General features: G+C 43.1%; 1 protein-coding gene across 5 annotated transcripts in view; it reads left to right on the top strand.

Moving 5' to 3' along the window:
* Patr-1 (Protein associated with topo II related - 1) overlaps positions 1-25,517 on the top strand; it is a 265,261-nt gene that overhangs the window by 47,739 nt on the left and 192,005 nt on the right. For 4 of the 5 annotated variants that reach the window (XM_075673867.1, XM_075673866.1, XM_075673864.1 and 1 more), the window contains exon 5: positions 20,705-20,773. The exons of the other annotated variant lie outside the window; for it this stretch is intronic. In XM_075673867.1, coding sequence (XP_075529982.1) covers positions 20,705-20,773 — 69 coding nt within the window. The remainder of the gene's footprint in view (positions 1-20,704; positions 20,774-25,517) is intronic. 5 annotated transcript variants of the gene reach the window in all.

Here is a 25,517-nt window from a genome sequence, read left to right as displayed (position 1 = left end):
TCACGGCCAAGCTCTGCGCTGTTTCCAGTAGTAAAGATAACTTCCGAAAGCGAAATACACTAGTAGCCGAACTATTACAAGTACTTACATAATCAGCTGTGCCGCCTGTTTCAGCTGACACTGCGCTCTTCTATTCGACATGTGAATCCAGTTCAGTACAAGTTCACTGTACTCATTCACTCACTTCTTTCTAGTGCGTCCGTCTTTTGGGCTAGTTGGGCATAAATCGCTCGTGTAGCAATCAAGAACACTGACGCACTGAAGCATACGTGACAATGCAGTCATGTTTGAGTCAGTGTGTCATTATAGTTGAGCACTGCAAAAAGAAATCTGTTTGCAACGTGTGCCCTGTGTTCAGTGCATAGCAGGACCTGCATCATGCAAGACCTATGCGTGTAGCAGCGTATACCACGATTGCTTCGATGCCCGCTTCAGAAGCAGCAAGTACTGAGTCAATGAAACTGTAATTGATTTTTTATCTCACTTTTTGCTTATGGAAAGTGTAGATGGTGTGAGTGCATTGTGGGGAAGGTGAAAAGGTGTCGTCAGTGTTTTGTGCAGTCAGTATGCTTAAACTGCTGGAATCCTTTCAGCTTCTACTAAAATGTTTCTTGCTGCGATACTATAAATTGTAGTCAGGACAAAGATCTACTCAAAACCAAGTTACTAATGCATCTGCGCAGAATGTGTTTGATTAACAAGTTAACGCTTCCACAACAACAATATGCCGACGCACAGCATATGTGCTTACAATAAATACATTCCGTAAAGGTGAACGACTGGGATCAAACTTTGTAGTAGCACCGTAAAAAGTGCTGCCATGCGTATCAGCCACAACGAAACTGCTGCACGTCCAACCTTCTTCCTTGGAGGCACTTCTATAAAGACTGTTCGGGCCCTTCCCATTCTGGGTGTAGCATTTAGCTGTTCTCTCAACTTTTCCGCATATGTCACCAGCACTGTATGTAAGCACCGGCCCTTTCTTGGGTTTGTGTCGCGTGTCTCCCTTCCCTGATGACCTAAGGTTTTCCGAGCACTCTACACTTCTATCATTCTGTCACGACTTGAGTACTGCTCATCAGTATAGTTCCCGTACCAAACTCTCGACGCTAACAAACTCAAGCTTGTTCAGCGCCGGACAATACGCACCCTTTACTCCCGTCTTTTCGGTTGTCACAAGCTCATGCCAGCCTTCAAGGATTGCCTCAAACCCCTCAAGTAGCACACCCTGCAATACCAGCGCAACATTGCACTAGTCTATACTGCAGGGTGCTTGACGACTCTGTGGACAGCGCTAATATTTCTTCAGCTCGTCTGAACAAGTGGTCAGCACAGACTGAGCCCTCATCGCGCCTCTATGGCCCGACACCACAACTCCATGATTATATCTGGCATGCAGAGCTTTCTCTCCACCCCCCTGGCGATTTGGATTCTCCTTCCTTGGAACCAGACTGAATTGGCACTCGTGTGTGTTGTGCACCTGTGAAATGTGTGCGTGTGTGCCGTGCTGTGTTATTGAGCAAGTGTGTGTGTGCATGGAGAGGAAGGAGGTGTCTTCTGCATCCTGCAAATTCCTGCTCTATATGGCTGGTTATCAGATGCTCTAACATACAGGCATCAGCCTTCTTTTTAGTCTAGTGTGCCAAGTTACCACTAAGATTATTATTGTCATTATTATTATTATTCGAATCATCACTTGGACCACGTTGATTGTGTTGAAGCCAGCGTGACACATAATTCAAAATATTTCTGGAGCTTTGTGGGCTCTCCCTTCTAAAGAGAGTGCCAAAGATGTACGTCTTCTTCATGAAAATAGTGGTGTTGTCTCGAACACTGCTGATGCCTTTGCAGAACATTTCTGTTTGCTATATGGTGTGAAATATGCTTCAAGTAACCTTCCTTCTCAGTCTGGCGCAGTGTATGCTAACAGTCAATGAAAACCTCGTTTCCAAGTATATGAAGTGCCTTAAACTTTGCCTTAAACTTTCCCTATCTTGTGGTGCTGATGGTATTTCCTCCACAGAGCTTAACCCTTTGAGACGCTGTCTACACAATTGGGCACAGCAGGAGCGTGCATCAATAGCAAAATGAAAGTAATGGTATTTAAAATGTGTTTCATACATCTTGAAACACTTATTATTGGAACTGTGCTGCAATTTTGAATAACGTGCAGAATGTTTTAACAAAATGAGTGGGAAGGTAGACGGCTGGGTGTTGTTACTCTGTGTCAGTATGTTGTATGTAGCGGGTTCACTTCTTTCATTGTTTTTTACCATGTCGTGCACCAGGCATAATTGTCAAGTGGCTGCATAAGTGCTTTTCAAGCTTTTCAAAACACGAAATAGTACATGTTCTCATATTTTGTGTTCCTGTAGTGAGTTTTCGCATGGAGTCGAAATTTTGTAAACTTGACAAAACTCGCTAAACAATTGAAAATTCTTAATATTTGCTGCAGCTGTACACTTTCTATGATTCTGAGGATGCAAGAGATGTGGTGAAAGCAACTTTTCAATCAGCGGGATAAAGTGGTGTCTGAAAGGGTTAAGACGTATGGAAGCATACTTGTTCCTCATTCTCACAAGCATCTTCAATAGTTCCCTAAAGTCTAGTACCTCTTCTAGCACTCGGAAGGTAGCATGAGCATTGCCCATGCACAAATCGGGTGCTGGATGTGCAGTTACTAACTGCCGACCTATATCTATCCTCTTCAGTGCGTCAGGTGTTTGAATGGATATGGGATTCCTCGCTTTCTGTTAGTGCTAAGAGCATTTTAATAAATGAACAGCATGACTTTGTGTGCCGACAACTTAAAAACTATTTCAGACTGTCAACAGTGTTCACCACTGCATCGACTTCCAAAAAGACATTTTTTCACTCTCAAACTGGTGCAGAAAAAATAAGTACTCTTAAATGCTTCCAACACTATGGCATTAAGTTATATGCACAAAACGCACCATGTGAAATTTTGATACACCCTACGTGATGCTCCACTCCTTAGGGTCGATGAAATGAAAGATCTTGGTGTGTACTTCGACAAAATGCTAAGCTTCTCTTCACATAGATAATTACACAAGATGCCCTTCACGCTCTTGGAATTGCTTGCCGTATATTGCATGATTTCCACTCACCTGTTGTGTTTCTGAAATTCTGCTGTGTGCCTCCAACTACTAGAGCATGCCTCTGTAGGAGGGGGGTGCAATGAGCAAATCTAATTCTGACCTCATTGAACGCATCCAGAATAAAATGATGTCTATCTTCAAGCACCACTTTTGCCATTCTGGCAACCACAGTTGAGCCTTCTCAAATATACTTCAACTCGCACCTCTAGATTCGTCTTAATTAATCGCACCTTTTGTTCCTGTATAAGGTGGTCCATGACATTATACATTCCTTAAAGCTCGTTAAGTGCACCAGTACAAAGGCTCTCTAGCTGTTCCTGGGCACTACAATGAAAATTTGAATGATTGATTATTATCGTAGTATAAAATTGTGCTTTTTAAGTATGTACTAGTATACTATTTTAGTGCAGTAGCTTTTGTGCAATTAAAAAAAGGGCATGAATTAAGAAGAGAGAGAGAAAATGATAAATGAAAGGTAGGGAGGTTAGGAGGCACGATGGATGCTGACCTTGTTAGAGAAGGACGCCTGTGGTCGTCGTTCTGGCATGAATTAGGAAAGTGCAATAATATGCTATGTGCCTGATCATATGCATTGTGCTATTAATTTCTTCTGAGTTTTAATAATGGCTGGCTACTGTATGCAGTTTTGTGCAATAAAATATGCCACAGCAATTATTGCGTGCCTCGCAGAACAAATTGAATATATCTTTCTCAGTCAAGACATCATAGCAGGCTGAAAACAATAAACTGCAATTTTTCTTTTTGTGGTGACGAAGTGTATAAATTGTGAAAATAACCTGTTTATATATTTCTTATACTAGGCAAATGAGCTGCTCCCATACATGTGAATAAGTGCTTCAATAGTACGACTTGGCAAAGGGCAACGAAAGACTCCTATTAAAACCCTCTAATTCTCAAGCTTGTATTATCTGACAGTATGTCATTTCATTAATGTAAAGAAAGGCAAACTTGATATGTGGAAACCAGTTACAATAGAACATGGCCCTTACACTGTGAAAATGTTTTGTAGCAATAAACTCAATGTGAAGGCCTCCAGATGCGGTGTTGATGCATCAAAACAACCTAGAATAATAGAGGTGCTCCATGGGCTAGATTTGGCAGAATCAAGAATTGGGGGGGAGACAAGATACGAATTACATACATTTTAGCTATTCTAGTTTTTTTTGTGTGTGTGTGTGAGTGCTACAGGTGTTTCAATTCTGTTTTGCTGATTTTCTCAGAAGCCACTTTTTCACGTTTCTCTCATGCACCAACAAGCATAATTATATTGACACGGATGCTTTATCTGTATCCGGTTACCGTATTTCACCGGCTAAAAAATGTTAAAACGTTATCGCTCGGTGCAGGATGCGCCTGAACGTATCGGAAGTTTCGCGAATGTTATCGATGGTTCTGTCTGTTGTCGACGAACCTTGCTAATCTGATTGCATACGCGACACGAATTGTGTTGTAGTTTCTGGAAGGCGCGCGGGCACCAGCGAATAGGCTGTAACTTTCGACGACTGACGTATGCAAACCGACGCGCTTGACCCGCAGATGAGATTTTCTACGATTGCAGACATTGCTCGCCGCTATCGTTGCGATTGAGCCGGCACTATTTATTTACCGTCACTACTACGTGGCAATATTTCCAACACAGATTTTTTTCAGTTATACCATTGCACGCCTAATTCTTACATAGTTGGCTGTGCAATAAGCTACCAAAAAATGAAATGGTACAACAGTTTTTGATATATGGCATCGTCGTGCAGGTGTTTGCAAAGCGATCTTGCAGACAGACGACGCGCGAGCGCTGATGTCGATATTTTGTACACTATTGTTACTTCAAAAATAAAAACGAACTGTTGCGGCAGGTGTATATTCATTATGCAAACGTGTTTTTTGTATCTAAAAGCACATACAGATCACAACCTTATTGTTTCAAGCTTAGTTTACAGCAGACTGTTTTAGGCGGGACTTTGACGGATGAAGACGGAATAGTCCAGCAACAGTGCGCCGCAGCCGAGGAGCGAGCTTCGGCGCGCGTCGGAGCTTGTCTCCAGTGGTTGCGCGCCCTTTCCCTCCAGCGGAAGCGAAGCGTCGCGTTCGCTTGCCAGCGCGCGCCGAAGCTTTCGGCGCGTGCCAGTGGTTGGGGCATAAGGCAACACCGCATTCACTAGAGGCGCTTTTGTACCGCTTTGAAGCATCGTACTCGTGGCTCAGTGGTAGCGTCTCCGTCTCACACTCCGGAGACCCTGGTTCGATTCCCACCCAGCCCTTCTTGCAAGACTTGAGCCAAAGCCACCTAGAAACAAGCGCAGCTGCTTATATACCGCCGCGACGGCGCGAGTTGGAGCCCCGTTTCTCCTCTGTCGTGACGTCACGGTGTCACGTGGTCAGCCTTGAAGGCGACGGCGCGAGTTGGAGCCCCGTTTCTACTCTGTCGTGACGTCACGGTGTCACGTGGTATGGCGTGAAGGTCATTGAAGGCGACACCGCCGCGCCTGAGGAGCTGGGTTGAGCTCTAGTTATATGTTTCCCATAAAAAAACCTGGAGTTCTTGCGTCAACGCCAGCAACAAAGCGGGTGTTGGATTTGCTCACTCGCGCCGTCGGCGTTGCAGCCGCGCCCGTCGACGCCGAGGCAGGCTTCGCTTTCCTCAGTAGGACTCCGTGAGCGGACTGCTGTCGTCAAGTGCAAGGTGTGCGGCGGCAGCGTCGCAGTAGGCAAAAGCGAACGGTAATCTGGCCTCGCCGTAAAGATCGTTATCACGTGCGCGTGTTGCGGCGATATCGCGTCGGCTTGGAGCTCGACCCTCGTGAACAACCTTGCTGCGCGCGCGATGCAAGTCACCGGGAATCGGCGAACGGCGCTAAACGATGTTTTTGCCGCATTTGGGTGGCATTCCTGGTGGCTTTTAGCCACTTTCACTGCAAAATAATGCAAAATGATTTCTATACTCTTGATTAAAAGTGAATGTATTCCTATTTTCTCGTTTTCTCAAAACACCGACTTTTCACTTGTGCACAATGTAGGGTCCGATTTTGGAATTTGTGCTTTAAAAATTTTCAATTCTGCTTTAGATCAGACAGTAGGGTAGCCACAATTTGAACAGTAAAGATTGAATTGCTATAAAATTACTAATATTCAATATATCAAAATAGTATTCCTACCGTTATGTTCCTTATGTTTTCTAGTACCCAGGCATGTGCCAATACGAATTTCGTAGCGCATTTTCCCCCCCTATTGTTTCTGCAAATTATGAACAATGAATTTCATTTATCTTCAGAACTAAATGGCCTATTGGAAAAATAATTACATATTTGAAATCATCACAAAAGTCTTAACAAGAATGGCAAGTTTCATGAATATTGATGGAAAACATCATGAACATTATTTGAATTAGTGTCCCCCCTTAAAGAAGTGAAAGTTTCATTCTTGCCTGGTTGGACCCCTGTATCATCCTTGATCAATTTAGTATTCAAGCATTGGCCGTAATCACCATGAACATGTCCTGAAATGTTCTTTCTCGTTTTCTCAAAACGACATTTTTGATGGTAGTGTAGTTTTGGAGTGACGATATCTCTGGTTCTACTCATCTTATTGCAGTAATTATTTTTTCGTCAGGAAGGTGGACAAATTGGGAGTGCAGTAGGCCTAAAATGTGAACAAATATCATTACAGAAATTTTGAAAAAGTAATAATTTCTCCAGGGTTTCACTAATGCCTTCTACTTACAAAAGTTTGACATGCTGTAACTCCGGCATAAATCAGTTTAGAACATTCATTCTTGTAGCACTGCAACCTCTGATCATTCAACATCATTTTGATGTGCCAGTCTCCTTCATTAACAGCCAGCATTGTAGAGAGAACTTGCCTCCAAATTAGTCCATACAAGAAAACATGAATTGCTTATATTTTGAAAAGTACTTGTTGCATGGGAAAACCAATTGAATATTTGAAATCAGCATGTCAAAATACATAAGTGATGGAAGTTTTATCAAATTGTGGCCACAAATAAAAAATGAAAATTTAAGTGGGGTGTCCCCCCTTCAGTGGAATTTCAAGCACCATCTATGTTTCACACATGTATCGGCAGACAGTAATAATTCACGACTGAAAGGGATATTCGAAAACATTTGTTTCTGTATGCATCTCCTTTATATTCGTATTTGCGAATGTTCGACTCGATTTGCAATTTTACCATTTTTTTCAAATATATTTTATTTGCTGCACATTTTACTTACCCTTCCAATTATGATTTCCTTTTCAATAAAATAAATGCTGCTCCTTTCTATTTAAACTGGATTAAGTAAATTTTTTTTATTTTTTAGCATGTTTACTTGAAAGTGGCAGCATCGGGCGACGTGGTGTCAGCCTGTCCTGAAGTAAAAAAATATCTGTGTCACTCAAGGAATTTTGCAAAGGTACTCAGGGAAAACCTGGAAAACTCGGGGAATTTGGAAATGCCAACTTGATAGTCACCCTGTACTCCTCTCTCTCTTTAATGCCATGTGCACAGCTGTGTACATTCAGTCTGCTTGGAAAGAAGCAATTGTAATTCCAATACTTAAACAAGGCACGGACTTGGCTTTAGCAAGCAGTTAGAGACCAATAGCGCTGAGAAGTTGTCTGTGCAAGCTCTATGAAAAAGTGAACTGGTGCCTAATCCATTTTTTAGTAAACAATAAAGTACTAGATCCTCATCATTGTCACTTCAGAGTAGGGAGGTCGACAATGGACCACCTTGTCCACATTGAAGCGTACATTAGAGGTGCCTTCATGCACAAGCAGTTCTTTCTTTCGGTATTTCTTGATTTGCAAAAGCATATGACACAACATAGCGCTACGGCATTTTTAGAGATCTTTCTGCTATGGGTGTAGGTGGCAACATGCTAAATACAATAGAGATACCTGTGAAACCATACCTTACGTGTAAAGTTGGGCCATGCCTTGCCCAGGTCTTTACCCAAGAGACTGGTGTTCCTCATGGCAGTGTTCTTAGTTGTACACTCTCCATTGTGAAAATGAATTTTTTGTGAATGGCTATTTCCCATACTATGTTCTATTCTGTGTACGTAGAAGACATACAGATTAGTTTTAAGTCATGTAATATTGCAAGTGCAGCTTGGCATAAACAGATCATCCAAATGAGCAGATAAAAATGGTTTTGCGGTACTTGCGGTACATAAAAATGGTTTTGTATGGTATGTACTTGCGTACCCTTTACAAACAAGAGAGGCATAACACCAATCCGAAGTATTGAAATCAATGGAGATGCGCTCTCTGTGAGCAGTGAGCATACGTTTCTAGGAAACATTTTAGATTCTAAACTCGCATCTGTCATCTGAAGCATCTGAGGACAAAATGCCTGAAGACAATGAACCTTTTAAAACTTTTGCCGGTGCACAGCATGGGGCAGTGATTGAAAGTGCCTCCTCAACTTATGTAACAGTCTTGTCTGCTCATGCCTTGATTATGGAGCTCTAATTTATGATTCCACAACTCCAAATGCACTAAAAATCCTCAACTCCATTCACCATCTGTGTATCAGTCTCGTGGCCGATGGTTTCAGAACAAGTCCGATCCAGAACCTCTACGCAGAGTCGAATCGGTGGTCACTTCATAAGCAGCAATCTTATACTAGTTTTACAAGTTTTCTGAAAGTACACATGAACAAAAAACATCCTTTTTATTCAATCATAAACGATATGACTGCTGCCACATTCTTCCATAACTGACTTGCATTGAGAAAGCCATTCCATTTGCTTGTAAGTAACTTTAATGAGGAAATGAGTGTTCCTGTGCTTGAATATTGTCTTAGGGCTCCCGCGAAACTGTTGCCATAGTGGCAGTGGCAACTTATAGAATGTGACAAATCATTTGTAAAGGTCACTAAACATGCGCCAGAGGCACATATTAAAATGCACTTCCTGGAACTTCAGTCTAAGTACTCGTGCTCTAAGTACTCATTGACAGAGATTTCCATAGACTCTTTTAAATCACCAGGGTGTCTTATGCTGCCATCGGTGTCTTATGCTGCCGTCGGTCCATCCTTCTCAGGATGCGGTATATTGCACCCATAAATGAGTATCTTCACAACTGACGCCTATGCACTATTGATGGCAGTGAAGCATATGAGGAAATCAAAACTTCAAAAAGCAATCATATTTACAGACTCCCAAAGCATTGTGAAAGTTGTGAAGTCACTCTACAAGCACAAAAATCCTGTACTCATTGATCTCTATTCTATTTTGTGCAGAGCATATATATCTAACCAGCATGTCATTATGTGCTGGGTGCCTGGCTATAGAGGCATAGAGGGTAATATGCTAACAGACCAATGGCCACATCAGTTACATAGCACGCTACTAATCTTACAGCTGTCATCCCTGCAACAGATTTGTAACATATTTTGCAAAAGAAGCTGCAAAACCACTGTCAACGCTTGTGGAATGCTGAAACAAATGTGGTATGTGGTATTTGTTTCCTCGTGTCCTTGCCTTATTCACGCTGTTCAACCTCAGTTCTAAATAATAAGGTTCACTTGATTAAGCCACAGTTAGGTTTCTGGTGCTCCACAACGAAAACACGCCGAGCTGATGTCCTATTCTTTCATCTCAGAATAGGACACACATATGGCGCACATATGAAATCAAGAATGCTAGGCATAAATTTTAAGAGACAGAAAGAGAGTGGTTTAGATCAGAGAACAAACTGGTATAGACGATATTTTAATTGACACTAAGAGAAAAAAATGGCGCTGGGAAAGTCATGTAATGCGCAGATTAGATAACCGTTGGACCATTAGGGTGACAGAATGGGTACCAAGAGAAAGAAAGCGCCCTAGAGGACTACAGAAGACTAGGTGGTGCGACAAAATTAGGAAATTTGCGGGTGCTAGTTGGAATCGGTTGGTGCAGGACAGGGGTAATAGGAAATCGTAGGGAGAGGCCTTCGTCCTGCAGTGGACGTAAAATCAGATGATGATGATGATGATGATGATAATGCACACACTTTTTTACCAACTGGTGGTGCACCACCATCCTGTGGTAGATATGGCGAGAGGCTGACCATCCTCCACGTCCTCCTTGAGTGTCAGGAAGCTGAAACAGAGAAAAAGAAACATTTTCTTCTAGCATACCGCTTTCATGTCCCTCTCCATCCCATTATGTTTCTTAGTGAAGCACCATTTTAACCTGAAAGCAGCCCTAGGTTTCAGAAACTATCCTGTCTTACATGTTATTAGCCCTATAAATTCGCAGCGCGTCCTCTCTCCTGAAGGTTCCACTGCAACAGTAGTTTTGTATAGCATGTACGTACCTCCAGGCCCTTGTGTTTCAAACGCTCTGTTTAGGCAGTAGTGCTTCTTGCCAATTTTGTATCTGACATATTTTGTTCATCAAATCATTCTTTTGCATTGCATTTATCATGATCTTAGTAGACTTCATTAGTCATTGCCATAATCTTATTGCATGTAGTTTTTACGCACTGTATAGCAACTATTTTCAGGCCCCTTTACAGCCGTGTCTCATCTACATCTCAGAATCCATCACTCCATTGTGAGCCACTTACACTGGCATGGCATCCTTGGCCATACCTGGTCCTTCCGCCACTAAACAATACACATTCATTCATACTGTAATTTGTAGGGCTGATAAAACTATGAACCTTACTATGTGTAGTAGTCTAATACTTTGCTATCCCTTATCAATGCTTTGCTGTTTGAACTAAACTGGGACTTCTTTGTCTCGGAAAGAAAGGGTATTTATATCTTTTGACACTTCAGGACTTCTTTTACTCGGAGAGAAAGAGTATTTGTATCTTTTGACACTTCAGTGCTTAATTTTTGGTTACCTTCTGTTGATGGCTGTAGGCACTATGCATGGTCAACCATGGCGTCCAAGATCCAAACAGGTGTTTCCCCAGGCATCGAATGAAGGGGGGGGTCACAATGGCTGGGGGCGGGTGCAGGGCAGGTAGGAGGCTAGATAAACTATACAAACTGTTTCTTTTTTAGTCCACTAGTGAAATAATAGACATCTCTTAACCAAATTGCCATCCCCGTGATGTATATTTCCCTTTTTCTCTATATACACCTGGGAGGCGGTGTTTTCTATTTAATCTAAAAAAAACACTTATTTTTTAGAAATTCCGTCTTTAACGATAAAAGTCAGTACTGTTTTTAAATGTCTATTTTTCAACGTATAAGGACATTTTCAAACTTGTTGCCAGGGCCAGTGACGAGATTGAAGTTTTTGAAACAATGTTTAGGGAGTGCATGAATTATGCAGCATTTATAAAGCGGGGACCAATTGTCTTTTGGCACTCACAATTTCCTTCCTTCCCTCCACTACTTGATCGCCCTCAGAAAAGAGGGCGCACCGATGAAGTCTTCCAATTTATTGGCCGCCAAAAAGAATCCTTCCCGCGTTTCCATGTCATCCGCTCTGCAAAACCAGATAAACCAGTAAGAACTATCTGACCCTTCCTTGTTTCCTAGTCATTGACTGAAGTCTTTGCTCTTGGTTATAAGGCGTCGAGGATGGTAAACGGTGATCTCCTCTTGGAGCTCCGCGATCAAAAACATGAAAAATTGTCAAAACTAGTGTCATTTGGGGAAACCCAAATAATTATAACCCCGCACCGCACTATGAACACCACCCGTGGTGTTGTATCTGACGATGACTTGATGGAGCTCACTGAGGCTGAACTCTTGGAGGGCTTCAGTGACCAGAATGTTATCAATGTTAAACGAATTAAGATGAGGCGAGATGGAAAAGAGATCAAGACGAAACACCTGATACTCACCTTCAGCTCAAGTGTCCTTCCCAAGTCCATCGAGGCCAGTTATATCAAACTTAGTGTTCGGCCACACGTTCCCAATCCTCTCAGATGCTTTAAGTGCCAACGTTTCGGCCACAGTTCACAGAACTGTCGAGGCCAGCTGACTTGTGCCACGTGCAGTGACAATGAACATTCCTCCGAAACGTGCCAGAAGACTCCACATTGTGTTAATTGTGATGGCGAGCATGCTGCATACTCGCAGTTGTGCTCGTCTTGGAAAAGAGAAAAGGAAATCGTAACAGTTAAAGTAAAGGAAAACATAAGTTTCAAGGAGGCACGCAGGCGGGTATCCTAGCTGCCAAAGAAAACCTTTGCCGATGTGGCGCGTCAGGGGGCAGCGTCACAACGACCTCCGGCAGCTGTCCAACCCACAAGCAGTGAGTCGGCATTTACGCCATCTGCCCCCGCGGTGGTTGCAGCTAGCGCTGCTCCGTCAACCGAGGAGAAGGGACCATCGACCCCGAAGATGGGCGCATCCGAGGCTGCCTCAACCTCCCAGGTCCCTTCCAGTGCTGGAAACGGCCGGCGCAGCCAAATCCCCCAGGGAGCCCCATCGACTTCCGGGCTAGTGGGCGCAGGGGTCTTGCCCTCTAAGGCGGGACCTTCCCTGGTAACTTCTCGCTCACAAGAGCACGTGTCCGGCACCTCACAAGAGGCAATGGACACTACACCTATCCCTACGGCGCGCCAAGCGCCTAAGGAGCGGCGAGGCTCCCTCGAACGCTCCAGAAAAGCCAAAACCCTTATTACAGAGCCTCGAAAGACCTCTGGAATCTAATCTCTGAAACCTCTAATTAACACTTCTGTTTCTGTACACACAGCACCTATTGACTTCCAATATGGATACACAAATAATTCAATGGAACGTCAGAGGTCTTCTTAGAAACCTTGATGATGTGCAGGAACTCATCCAAAAACACAATCCAAAAGTGCTGTGTTTACAAGAAACGCACTTAAAATCCAAATACACAGACTTTCTCCGACAGTATATAACTTCTTGCAAAGATCGCGATGATGCTGTCGCATCATCGGGCGGTGTCGCCATTGCTATTCATAAGAGCATTGCGTGTCAACTTTTACAGCTACAAACGCCTCTCGAAGCAGTGGCGGTTCGAGCTGTTCTCCTAAACAGACTCATCACCATTAGCTCTCTTTACATACCCCCACATTACAAATTAACGAAACATGAATTCCAATCCTTTATAGATCAATTGCCAGAACCTTATGTTCTTGGCGATTTCAATGTGCACAGCTCCCTGTGGGGCGACTCTCGTATAGATGTGCGAGGTCGTCTTGTTGAACAGTTCCTTTTTTCCTCTGGTGCATGCCTTCTGAATAAGAAGAAACCCACAAATTACTGTCTTGCAAACAACACCTTTTCTTCAGTTGATCTGAGCATAGTTTCCCCGTCCATAGTGCCTGAACTCGAATGGGAAGTTACGAACAATCCTTACGGAAGCGACCACTTCCCCATACTATTAAGAACACAAAGAAAACGAATATCCACCACAGGCTCCTAGGTGGAAGATTGACACAGCAGACTGGGAGAAATTCCAAAACTTAACTAGTATATCGTGGGATGACATGTCTTCTTTAGAAATCGATGCTGCTGTGGAGTACTTCACAGCCTTCATAATAGATGCCGCATCTAAATGCATACGTGAAGTAAGTGGCTCAGCATGCAAACGGCATGTCCCGTGGTGGAACGATGAATGCAGAATCGCACGTAGGAATCAAAACAAAGCGTGGGGGTCGCTACGCGCTTCGCCCACTGCAGAGAATCTTGTCAACTTTAAACAAGTAAGGTCCCAAGGTAGGAGAACCCGCCGACAGGCCAGAAGAGAAAGCTGGCAGAAGTATTTATCGAGTATTAACTCGTTTAGAGATGAGGCCGAAGTCTGGAACAGGGTGAATAGAATTAGAGGGCAACAAACATATTCACTCCCTCTGGTAAATACACAGGGCGATACACTGCAAGATCAGGCAGACTCACTTGGGGAGCACTTTGAGAGCGTACCAAGTTAAAAGCATTATTCGCAAGCCTTCCTGAAATATAAATAGAAGAACATAAGCCATTAACAAGAAAATGTCGAGAGAATGAGCCTTACAACCGTCCTTTTAGTATTGCCGAATTGAGAGCTGCCTTGAGCGCATGCGAGAGCTCCGCACCAGGATCTGATTGAATCATGTATGAAATGCTCAAAAACTTGCACAATGACATGCAAGTTACACTACGCACACTTTTCAACACCATCTGGGATGCAGGGTACCTTCCAACCGCATGGAAGGAAGCCATTGCGGTCCCTGTTTTGAAACAAGGCAAAGACCCTTCCACAGGGGCAAGTTACCGCCCGATAGCCCTCACAAGTTGCATTTGTAAGGTGTTTGAAAAAATGATAAATCGGCGACTCATTCATTTCCTTGAACAGAGCAAAATGCTTGATCCTTATCAGTGCGGCTTCTGAGAAGGGCGCTCCACAACTGATCACCTTATACGTATTGAAGCAAACATCCGTGACGCATTTGTGCACAAACAGTTTTTCCTATCCATATTCCTCGATATGGAGAATGCATACGACACAGCGTGGCGCTACGGAATCCTGAGAAACTTGTTAGATATAGGCATCCATGGTAATATGTTTAACCTAATAGAAAGCTATCTGTCCAATCGTACCTTCTGGGTAAAGGTCGGCAATGTACTTTCACGTCCTTTTACGCAAGAAACGGGTGTACCCCAAGGAGGCGTGCTCAGCTGCAAGCTCTTTATCGTGAAGATGAACACGCTTCGTGCTTTATTACCGCCGGCCATCTTTTACTCTGTCTACGTGGATGACATTCAAATAGCTTTCAAATCCTGTAACCTCGCAGTGTGCAAGAGACAGGTACAGCATGGCCTGAACAAAGTGTCGATGTGTGCAGACAAGAATGGATTTAAGATCAATCCTAACAAAAGCTCTTGCATTCTTTTTACAAGAAAGAGAGGAATGATCCCAGATCCTTGCTTAAAACTGGGTGGGCAACAAATACCCGTAAACAAAGAGCACAAATTTCTAGGTGTTATACTGGACTACAGACTCACTTTCGTCCCCCACATTAAACATCTTAAAGGAAAATGTCTAAAAACAATGAACATAATGAAACTTCTATCCCAGACTACGTGGGGTAGTGACAGGAAGTGCTTAATTAATCTCTATAAGAGCCTGATTCGTTCATGATTAGATTATGGTGCCGTGATCTATCATTCTGCCATCCCGAGTGCCAACTGCTAACCCTGTTCACCATCTAGGCATCCGCTGAGCCACGGGCGCTTTCAGGACAAGTCCCGTTGAAAGTTTATATGCAGAATCAAATGAGTGGTCACTTCATATCCAGAGAACATACATCAGCCAAACATATTTTCTGAAAGTCCTCTCTAATCCTCAACATCCGTGTTATAATACCGTTAACGAGGTGACATATGCTACACTCTTTCATAATCGTCCCTCCGTAAGACAGCCTTTCTCACTGCGTGTGAGGAAGCTTAGTCATGAAATGCATGTTCCACTCCTCGAGCTTCGCCCATGCATCCAGCCAAGCTGCTACCTCCTTGGGAGTGGCAGCTGATACAATGCGGTATATCTTTCATGCAAGTTAGAAAACACGCTCCAGAGATTGAAATCCAAGTGCATTTCCGGGAACTCCAGCACAAATACTCCTGCACAGAGTTCTACACAGACGCTTCGAAGTCACACGACGGGGTGTCCTATGCAGCTGTCGGTCCATCCTTCTCGGAAGCCGATGTACTGCAACCAGAAACTAGTATCTTTACGGCTGAAGCCTACGCACTGCTGTCGGTCGTAAAGCTTATAAATAAATCAAAACTCCAGAAATCAGTTATATATACGGACTCCCTTAGTGTTGTGAAGGCCTTGATGTCTTTCTGTAACCACAAAAATCCGGTAATTAATGAACTCTACTCCGTCCTTTGTAAAGCATATATATCTAACCAACATGTGATTATATGCTGGGTGCCTGGACATAGGGGCATCGAGGGTAACATTCTAGCGGACCAGATGGCCACATCAATTTCATTGCATGCAGTTAATCCTACTGCTTCGGTCCCTGTCACAGACCTGAAGCCTTTCCTAAGAAGGAAACTGCGAAACCACTGGCAACGTATGTGGGACGCAGAAGTAAATAACAAACTGCACGTGATAAAGCCACAGTTACGTTCTTGGCCCTCCGTAACAAAATCACGGCGAACAAATGTCCTATTCTGTCGCCTCAGAATAGGACACACATTTGGCATGCATAACTTCTTACTCACTGAAAATGATCCTCCAAGCTGCGGTAGATGCGGGGAGGGTCCTCCTGGAGTGTCTGGCAGCCGAATCTGAAAGAAGGAAACATTTTTCCCTAGCATACCGGCAGAACATCCCCCTACATCCCGTAATGCTACTCGGCCAGAACCTTTATTCGATACCAACGCAGTCCTAAGCTTCCTGAAAGATGTTGTCCTGCATGTTTTTAGCCCCACATGTTCGTAGCGGGTCCTCTCTTCAGAGGATGCCGCTGTGATAGCTTTTTGGTATAGCACATGCCTCTAGGCCCTTGTGTTTCAAGGGCTCTGGCGAGGCAGCAGTGCTCCAAGTAATTTTACCATCGCATATATTTTCTATTCTGCGTCATTCTTTTACGATGGATTTTAATGTTCATAGTATTCGTCATTAGTCATCGCCATAATTTTATAGCACGTATATTTTACGCACTTTACAATGACTATTTTTAGGCCACTTTACAGCCAAGTCTCATCTTCGTCACAGAACTCATCATTCCGCCGCGAAATCACTAACGCCGTCTTGGCGCTCTTTGGCCATATCTGGCCCTTGCGCCACTAAACCACACATTCAATTCCAAATGACCTGCTGGCTTTTGTGAAATTTCTCGGCCATAAATATCCAATGGCAACCGTAACCGCATTGTCACATGGAATGTTTCTAAAATCACAGGCTTTTATTGTCTGGACAAAAGGACAACACACGGGTCTATAGGTTGCTTTATATGCTCTTAACGGTCATTTCTCGACATCCTCCACAACCTTTGCATTGGCATTTCATTGAATAATTAAGTTAGCTAAGTAAGTTTATTAGTTGCTTGTGTACAACCAAAAAAAGAAAAAGAAAGAAAACTCAACAAGCATTAACAATACACACAGTGGGTGCTGTTTGCGTGAACCTCTTGGTTATTTTTTTATTTTGGCCAAATTTAGTTGGCGCATCCAGTATGTAACTTAATAAGGGTTTCAAAAGAATGTTTACTAATTTCCTTTGTACTTTCGTGCTACAGTTGTGTGGATGACGATTTGCGCCTTTCATGAACCTTCCTCAACCTTGCGGTCTTGTGCAGAACTGGGGCCGTATTTCGAAACGTTTGCCTTCCACTATGATTTCGCCACCGCGATAGTCACGTTCAATAAATCAAGCGGCTGCTTACCCGTGACGTCAGTGTGCACTACCAACACGTGCTGTCGAACGCTTCACATCGCATGAGTGAGCGCACCGTGCGAGTGAAGAGCAGCTCGAGTGTGTGGTTTTCGAGTGTAGTGACAGCAGTACGGGTTCTGTGCACTGACTACGGTCGGTTACGGACGATTTAGGTAAAATAAATTGAATAAGGAAATGTAAAACATTTTATTTTAAATTAATCAACAAATATCATCGTGAAACAACTGCGCGTAAGACGCCACCAAAAAGGCTACTATAAACTACCACCTATCTTATCTCTACTGCACTCCGCCACCAACCGAATGCCAAAAGATGCCAAAAGACGTGTTCGTTTATTCAATATATGTCGATAGCGTCCATCGACACCATGACGTTAAAATGATGTAGGCCGGAACTATAGGTGGCGCTGTTTATTCTCCGGTTTTGGTAAAACCGCCAATAAACGTGTGCCATTGGTGGAGGCGTGGCCAAGGCGATAGTTTTGTGGAAGGTGAACGTTTCATAATATGGGGCCAGATTTGCCGTAAATTAATAGTGCTTTTCAAAGTCAAATAAACAATACTACTTCTTCATCTGCCTGTAATTCACTCATCTTGAGGTTTCCTAAGCTCCTTCAATATGGACAATTGAGGCTCCAAACTGGCAGCTAGGAATGCGCATACACATTCTGACATCTTACCGACCAAAAGTGACAGCGATAAATGTCTAAAAAAAAATATTAAGGGGCCACGAAACTTGCGATGATTATGTGGGTAAACACGATGCACCTTTCAACTAGGAGACCACCTACTAGGAGGCCACTTCCATCATTGCTTGCCCTGCATTGAGGTTTATAAATCATCCATAATTGATGTTATGTAGAATTTCATTATTTCTTTGCAACATTGTGCATGGTTTCAGAAGTGAAATCCACAGTCCAGCAAAAGCTAGTCCATTAAGATTCCAAAGTATAACACAAGTCACGCATTCATCTTTCTGCAGAGAATAGTAAACTTTCTGGTCCTTTTGAAGATTGAACCCATGCCATTATGACAAAGGGAAGCAAGATGTGTCAGCCGCTACAACATCGGCCAAAGTTGCATGCTTGCCAGCATGTATACATTATGATGTATGCAGAGTGGTGTCATGGATTTGGATTCAAATATAATTCATGTTTTTCAAAACTTGTAAAAGCAAGGTGACTTCTTTCTACAAAGTTATACTTAGAAATGATTCTGTGTAATGTTTAAACAAGATGTAGCAGAGACTTGTTTAACAAGCTAAAGGTTCTGTGAACTGGAAAGTGAATAGAGCTGCCATAGGGAGATTCCTTTGGTAGCCTCCGCTCACAACCAGCTGATCCTGCTAATAGCATAGGCTTGGAGTAGCGCTCATATCACTGCCACATGAAAAGAAGAAAAGTCAGAATTGGTTCATTATTCCGGCTCTTCACTCTACTCTCAGCATGGTGTGCAGGAATCAATTGCAATGTTTATTAGATGCCTTGATATGTACAGACGAACCGACTTTTAACGATATTCAAGTGCCATGAAAGTTTTATTGTTATAACTGATATTATAACTGGGCTGCATGAAAAAAAAAAGGGAGGGGTGGCGTAGCTGATTCGAGAAAATTATAATGGCGCGAAGGCCAGTTCTTCCCATCACCTTCTTCCATCCAGCTTCTGAGTGTGTTGACTCGTTTAATCGTTTAACTCTGCTTCCTGCCTGCTCCGATCGCATGTTGTTAACAAGCCGCGACTGTCGGCGTTCAAGTATGCCATTGCTATAACAACTGAAGAGGGGTCACAGGCGGCAAGTGACATAGAGCTCCACCGAGGCATCGCTTTGGTGACCCCAAGAGGCGCCTTTTAGAAATGTGGGAAGGTTGCTGCGGCAGCATTTCAGCTTGAGAAATTCAGAAGAAACACTGGGATGTGATCACGACAAGCATCTTGCCCTATACTTCCCACTGCTTGCACGAGAAAACTGCATGTCTGTCAGCTGTGCTTGCTTTACGCTTAGCTTGCCGACATCCTTCTCCGAGGCATCCAGGTGCTCCAGGTAGCGAAGCAGAAAGTCCTTCGCGAAAACAAGCCCATGAGGGACTAAATCATCTACAGGACCTCCCGCGGGGACAATGTTGAGGCAGCCTGCCCTGCCATGTCAGCACTGCCGTCATGGCCGTCGCTGTCGCTATCCGATGGTAGCACGTTCGTGATGATTGCCTCATTGGTTAACAGCACTTCGTTTCCAAATCTATAGCAGTGCACTTTCTTTTCACCGGCAACATCATGCATTGCCGATTATCAGTGGGTGGATCAGCCATCTTCCGTTTCAGTGGCGAGTCAAACGAAGCTGAAAAACGATGTGGCCAGGAACGACTTTGACGCAACGAACAAAGACAAGCACGAACAATTTAACCCGTTAGCAGAATTGCACAAAATGAGGGTCATAGCAGAATAAAGGACCAACTGTGAGGGCCAAGCGGGAAATCTGGGAGCAGCACCGAAAGCGCAGTTGACGCGGTGCCGTCCATTCGTGTTTCAGAGGGTGGCACGGCACAGAGCTATGGGTGCAGCCCATTCGTTTTCGGAGGGGTGAAAGGGCGACGGAAGACATATGCACAAGGTTGGCGTGCATCTCTCATGGAGAGAAGCGCAGGGCGGTATATGGGGTGGCAAGCGATCGAGCAGCGGCTTGCATTTCACTTTTTCTTTTTTCTTTTCAAAGATTTCGCATTCCATTACCTTTCCACACGGACACCCAGCAGCCAGACTTCATTGTTATATTCGATAATGTGGCATGGGGAGATTGTAGTAAGCGGGTTATTTCCCCATTAAAAGAAATGCAAAAGTTAACAAAGCGGCAGCTTTTCATTGTTATAACTGATATATTGTTAAAAGCGGTATTGTTATAAGTAGGTTCGACTGTATGTACCTAGATTCTACTAAAAATATGAGGCACATACATGGACAATGTTGAAAATAACATTGCTATGCATGGAATAAACACTCCAGAATTTGTAGATATTCCTTTCAGTCTAGTGCTTAGCAGGGCATGTTAACGTGGCATCCAGGTTTTTCTCTTTATATTGCGCAAGGTGCAAGTCTGCTTCATACAATGCCATTTCAAGGTTACTGCTACTCAGCATGAAATTGTATTGTGTATGGCCTTGTTGCTGAAAGAGCATTCTCATTGATCACATGCAGGGCATCTGAATTGCAAGTGGAAACATACGCTAATTGAAAATTTCATCTGCTCATCTTTTCTGCAGCCGTGGCCCATTGAAGGGGGGCGCCCCTGTTCCTCACCACCACCGCCGGCGATTCTCCAACAGTTTGGCGTATGTTTTGCATGGGAGAGACACTCACCTTAACCTCTTGACTGCCTGCAAAATTACCATCTCCGTGTGCATTACCTTGGTAAAAATAAGTATCTTAAGCAGCGCCAGAGTTAGCACATTTAATCAAGGTTAGAACATAGCTGCGTCTTCTTGAATCTCTTATGGCAATAATGATTACCAAAATATGGCTGCAAAGTCGAACTGCATTCTGAAAGCGTGCCATTTCGTAAGGTGATCTCCAATGGAGTGGGACCTGCTTCATATGTTATCTTCGGAATTTCCCATTACCACTTGGTAGTGCAGTTGTCTTGTGCATTTATATGACAGCTTCAATATTTTATAGAGGTTAACACTTTTGGTATGTGGCTGCACCGTGTCATTGTACTTTTTTTTTTTGAGAATTCAGGGAACAAAATGTATTCAGGGATGGAAATGCTGCACCAATTGCGTGATCTTGTGCCAACCTGCACCAAAACGCTAATTTCGAGTGAAGTTGGCAAATTTAGCAAAATTGCTTGTTCAATGGCAACCACACAGCCCATAGACATGCTTTGGCTGGAACTTAGCTCTGCAATCCAAGCCCAAGCAATTTGTTTCAGCATCTACATCATTGGAGTGTGGGTGTGTTTGGTAGCATAGGTAATTGTATGTAGGCCACAAGAAAAATGAAAACTGTTTTGTGCTAGATGATGCATTACGGATGCTTTATAAAAGTTTTATGCATTTGGATATATGTGGGCCAGCTAAAGATTATTTGAGCTGACGCTCATTTCATGGGGCGGTCGGGAAGCAAAGCCACGCTAAATGAATAAGGTCATACAGTCTGCTCACTGTGTAGCTTATCAGTTTTGTACTTTTAGCACTCAGTATTGCGCCCTACTGGTACATCTGCGTGGATTAATGAGCGAACGTCATGTGTGTGACGTTCTAAAAAGTTCGGAAGCATGTTACACTCCTGTAACATGTGAAGGCGAATGCCTGCTGCACTCGTGGTAAGGCATTAAGTTATGAAATCGCAGGGGCTGTAGGTTGACCTCTTCAACGAGACATGCGAGCACGCATTTCTAATGCACTACTTAAATCTTCTTTCGTTCTCTCTTTCGTTTCTTCATCCATATTCAGGAATTGCATGTTTGCTAGCTTACGGGGGTTTGAGCCATTCCTGATGATATTTTTTGCTTCACTAGACTAGAGGCCACTTTTTTCAGGTATGAGCCATTGTAGTGAGCCACTTAAGGCCTTCACCTTAATATATTTCGCATGTACACCACGTCCAGTTACCGAGACCATAGTGCGGCACATTGACAAAGGCCTGCTTGCTTTCATGAAACTTCTTGGTCGGAAATATCCAATGGCAACCGCAGTTGTCACTTGAATTTGCATTCAGGCTACACTATTTTATGTCTGGCCACACACCACACAATATCAGGCCCTTGCTGCTGCAGAATGAAAGCCAACATTGTAATGTTTCATATTCAGTCAACCTCAGCAGCCAACTTGTGGTCATAATTAAATGCAAATGTCTGAAATTGCATTGCGGCAACGATGTTCACAACGCGACTTGCACAGATCGAGTCAAAATTTTTAATAAACCATCGTTCGGGGCAAGGAATATCAGTTGCCATTTTACAATGGCTTTATGGCGCCTGTGGCAAAACCACGAATAAGCCAGAATAATCGAGCTTATTCAAAATATTGGCCGACGACACAGATTCGAATGCCAGTGAACATTTTTTATCCCTTTGCTGTTTTCAAAAATATCTTGGAGCTTTTTCTCGGCAATCGATGTGAAATACTGGCAGACGCGCAATGACTTACATTTATTCTGCAGTGTTCTGCTATCTTTACTGAAGGTCGCCAAGAATTAAATTTATCAGTGGACACTGTGTGAAAAGCATTCACTGCACCTTGATGGGTGTTGTACATGGTAGTCACTTTGGATATTTCTCGTTCATTGTGCATGAATACGTTTAATTAACTGAATTTATAAATTTAGCTTATCGATGAGAAGTCAATGAAAAAGTTGTGGATGGCGCTGACAAATTATCGATAACAGCATTTAAAGCAACCTAAAATTCGCAAAGGCTGTCTTTAATGAGAAAGAAAACCTATGAAATAAATTTAAAAAAAAAACAGAAAAAAGAAGTGCTGTAACCATGACAACGCTTCTGTGCACCAATGTTTGCATTAATCTTTACGCAAACATCGTCAAACAGTGGCACTCAGAACGAGCGGCTGCACCTTTTTCTCACCGCATCAGCAGTTTTTGGCGCACATCTTCGGTCACTATTACATGTGAAGTAGCGCAATCTTGTGAAAGTTTGCTTTGTGAACCGTTACACACAATGCACTGATGACGACGTTTATGTCTGAGACCACTTATGTTACAGGTGCGAGGAGGCGTCACATGGATTGGAAAACGCTCGCAGGAACTTTTTTTTTTTTTTTTTCAGAAGGAAAAATCACACAAGACCTAGGTTGCTATATATGTTATCACTCATTTCGGATGTGTTGCACAATTTTTGCATTGGCACCTTATTAGGTAATAAATGTTAGTTTATTCAAATTGAATATTAGTTTCTTGTCCATTGTGAAAAAAAAAAACACTAATCTAGCATAACACAAGCCTATGAGCGTAGAGTGCGTTCTGTTCACGGAAAGCTCTTGGTTATTTTGTCTTGGCAACATTTAGTTGCATATCCGGTATGTAATGTTATGGTGCTTTCTGAGAAACCTGTATGAGTTTCCTTGTAGCTTCATGCTACAGTCGTGGATGACAACTTTTCGCTCTCATCAATTTTGCTCACCTTGCAGGCTTCGCAGAACTGATCTGCCGTAACCTAATAATAATAATAATAATAATAATAATAATAATAATAATAATCAGCCTATTTTATGCCCACTGCAGGATGAAGGCCTCTCTTTGCGATCTCCAATTACCTCTATCCTGCGCCAACTGATTCCAACTAGCATCTGCAAATTTCTTCATTTCGTCGCACCACCTAGTCTTCTGCCGTCCTCTACTGCACTCCTATTCTCTTGGTACCCATTCTGCACCCTAATGGTCCAACGGTTATCTAATCTGCGCATTATATGACCTGCCCAGCGCCATATTTTTCTCTTGATGTTTATTAGAATATTGTCTAATACCCATTTGGTTCTCTGATCCAAACCGCTTTCTTTCTCTGTCTTAAAGTTATGCCTAGCATTCTTCATTCCATCGCTCTTTGCGCGGTCCTTAACTTGCTCTCAAGCTTGTTTGTCAGTCTCCAAGTCTCTGCGCCATATGTCAGCACCGGTAAAATGCACATATTGTATACCTGCCTTTTCAATGGTAACGGTAAGCTTCCAGTCAGGAGCTCACAGTGTCTGTCGTATGCGATCCAGCCCATTTTTATTCTATGAATTTCCTTCTCATGATCTGGGTTCCCTGTGGTTAATTGGCCTAGGTAAACAGTCTCCTTCACAGACTCTAGAGGCTGACTGGCGATGCTGAACACCTGTTCTCCTGCCCGGTTATTCATCATCATCTTTGTCTTCTGCTTATTAATCTTCAACCCCACTCTTACACTCCCCCTGTTAAGGTTCTTAATCATTTGTTGTAAATAGTCCGCAGTGTTGCTGAATAGAACATTGTCATCAGCAAACAGAAGGTTGCCGAGATATTCACCGTCAACCCTTACTCCTAAGCCTTCCCAGTTTAATAGCTTGAATACTTCTTCCAAGCACGCAGTGAATAGCATTGGAGAGATTGTGTCTCCTTGTCTGACCCCTTTCGTTATAGGTATCTTCCTACTTGTGTAGAATTAAGGTGGCTGTGGAATCTCCGTAGATATTTTCCAAGGTATTTACATAAGCGACCTGTACTCCTTGATTACGCAATGCCTCTGACTGCTGGTATCTAAACTGAATCGAATGCCTTTTCGTAATCTATCAAAGCGATAGAGAGAGGCTGATTGTACTCTGCAGATTTCTCGATTACCTGATATATGATATGGATGTGATCCATTGTAGAGTATCCCTTCCTGAAACCTGCCTGTTCCTGAAACCTGCCGTTATTATATTGGAGATAATCCCCGTAAGCTAATAGTATTCTGCGAAGTCAAGTAAAGAACACCTTTTCTTTGTATGCCTGTATTTCACTCACATTGGTGTTTACCAAGCTGCTCTAAAATGTGTGTTTACTGCTCCAAAATGGACAATTCATGCTCCAAACCTGCTCCAATGTGCAAAATTCGCTGCTCCCAGAGCTACTACAAAGCTTCCATGGCCGTTTCCATCCCTGGTGTTGTTTAGATAAACTGATTTTCTACTGGCTGTAGTCTAGCATTTGGCATGAGTTGGCAGATGTGCCTGTATGAATTGGTAATGGTTTTTCATCATACAGCACAAAGGAAAGATCTTGACCTAGTGCACGGGTTCCAACAGAAGATGATGCAGGTGAAAACAAATGCAGCTTAGGTGATGCCAATGTACAGAAACAATTCCTCAAACGGGAATCTAGCCATGACTTTCCACTCTACCTGAAAGTGAATGCTTTGTGAAAAGTCAGCAGATAGCTGTGATTCCCCACCACGGTCTACAAAGGGACTAGAGCAGCCTTTGTGCCCCTATGCACATCTATAATGGGCAAGCTGATGGAATGGGGCACAGAAATTCTGAAACACTAGATAACACAAAAATGAAAAAGACGTGTAAGTGCTGTCCTTCGAAAGGCAACTTCAAGGTTTTGTGAACACATTGA

Source organism: Dermacentor variabilis, chromosome 11 (genome assembly GCF_050947875.1).
Source record: "Dermacentor variabilis isolate Ectoservices chromosome 11, ASM5094787v1, whole genome shotgun sequence".
Lineage (NCBI taxonomy): Eukaryota > Metazoa > Arthropoda > Arachnida > Ixodida > Ixodidae > Dermacentor > Dermacentor variabilis.
This window is presented reverse-complemented; position numbering and strand designations above follow the sequence as displayed.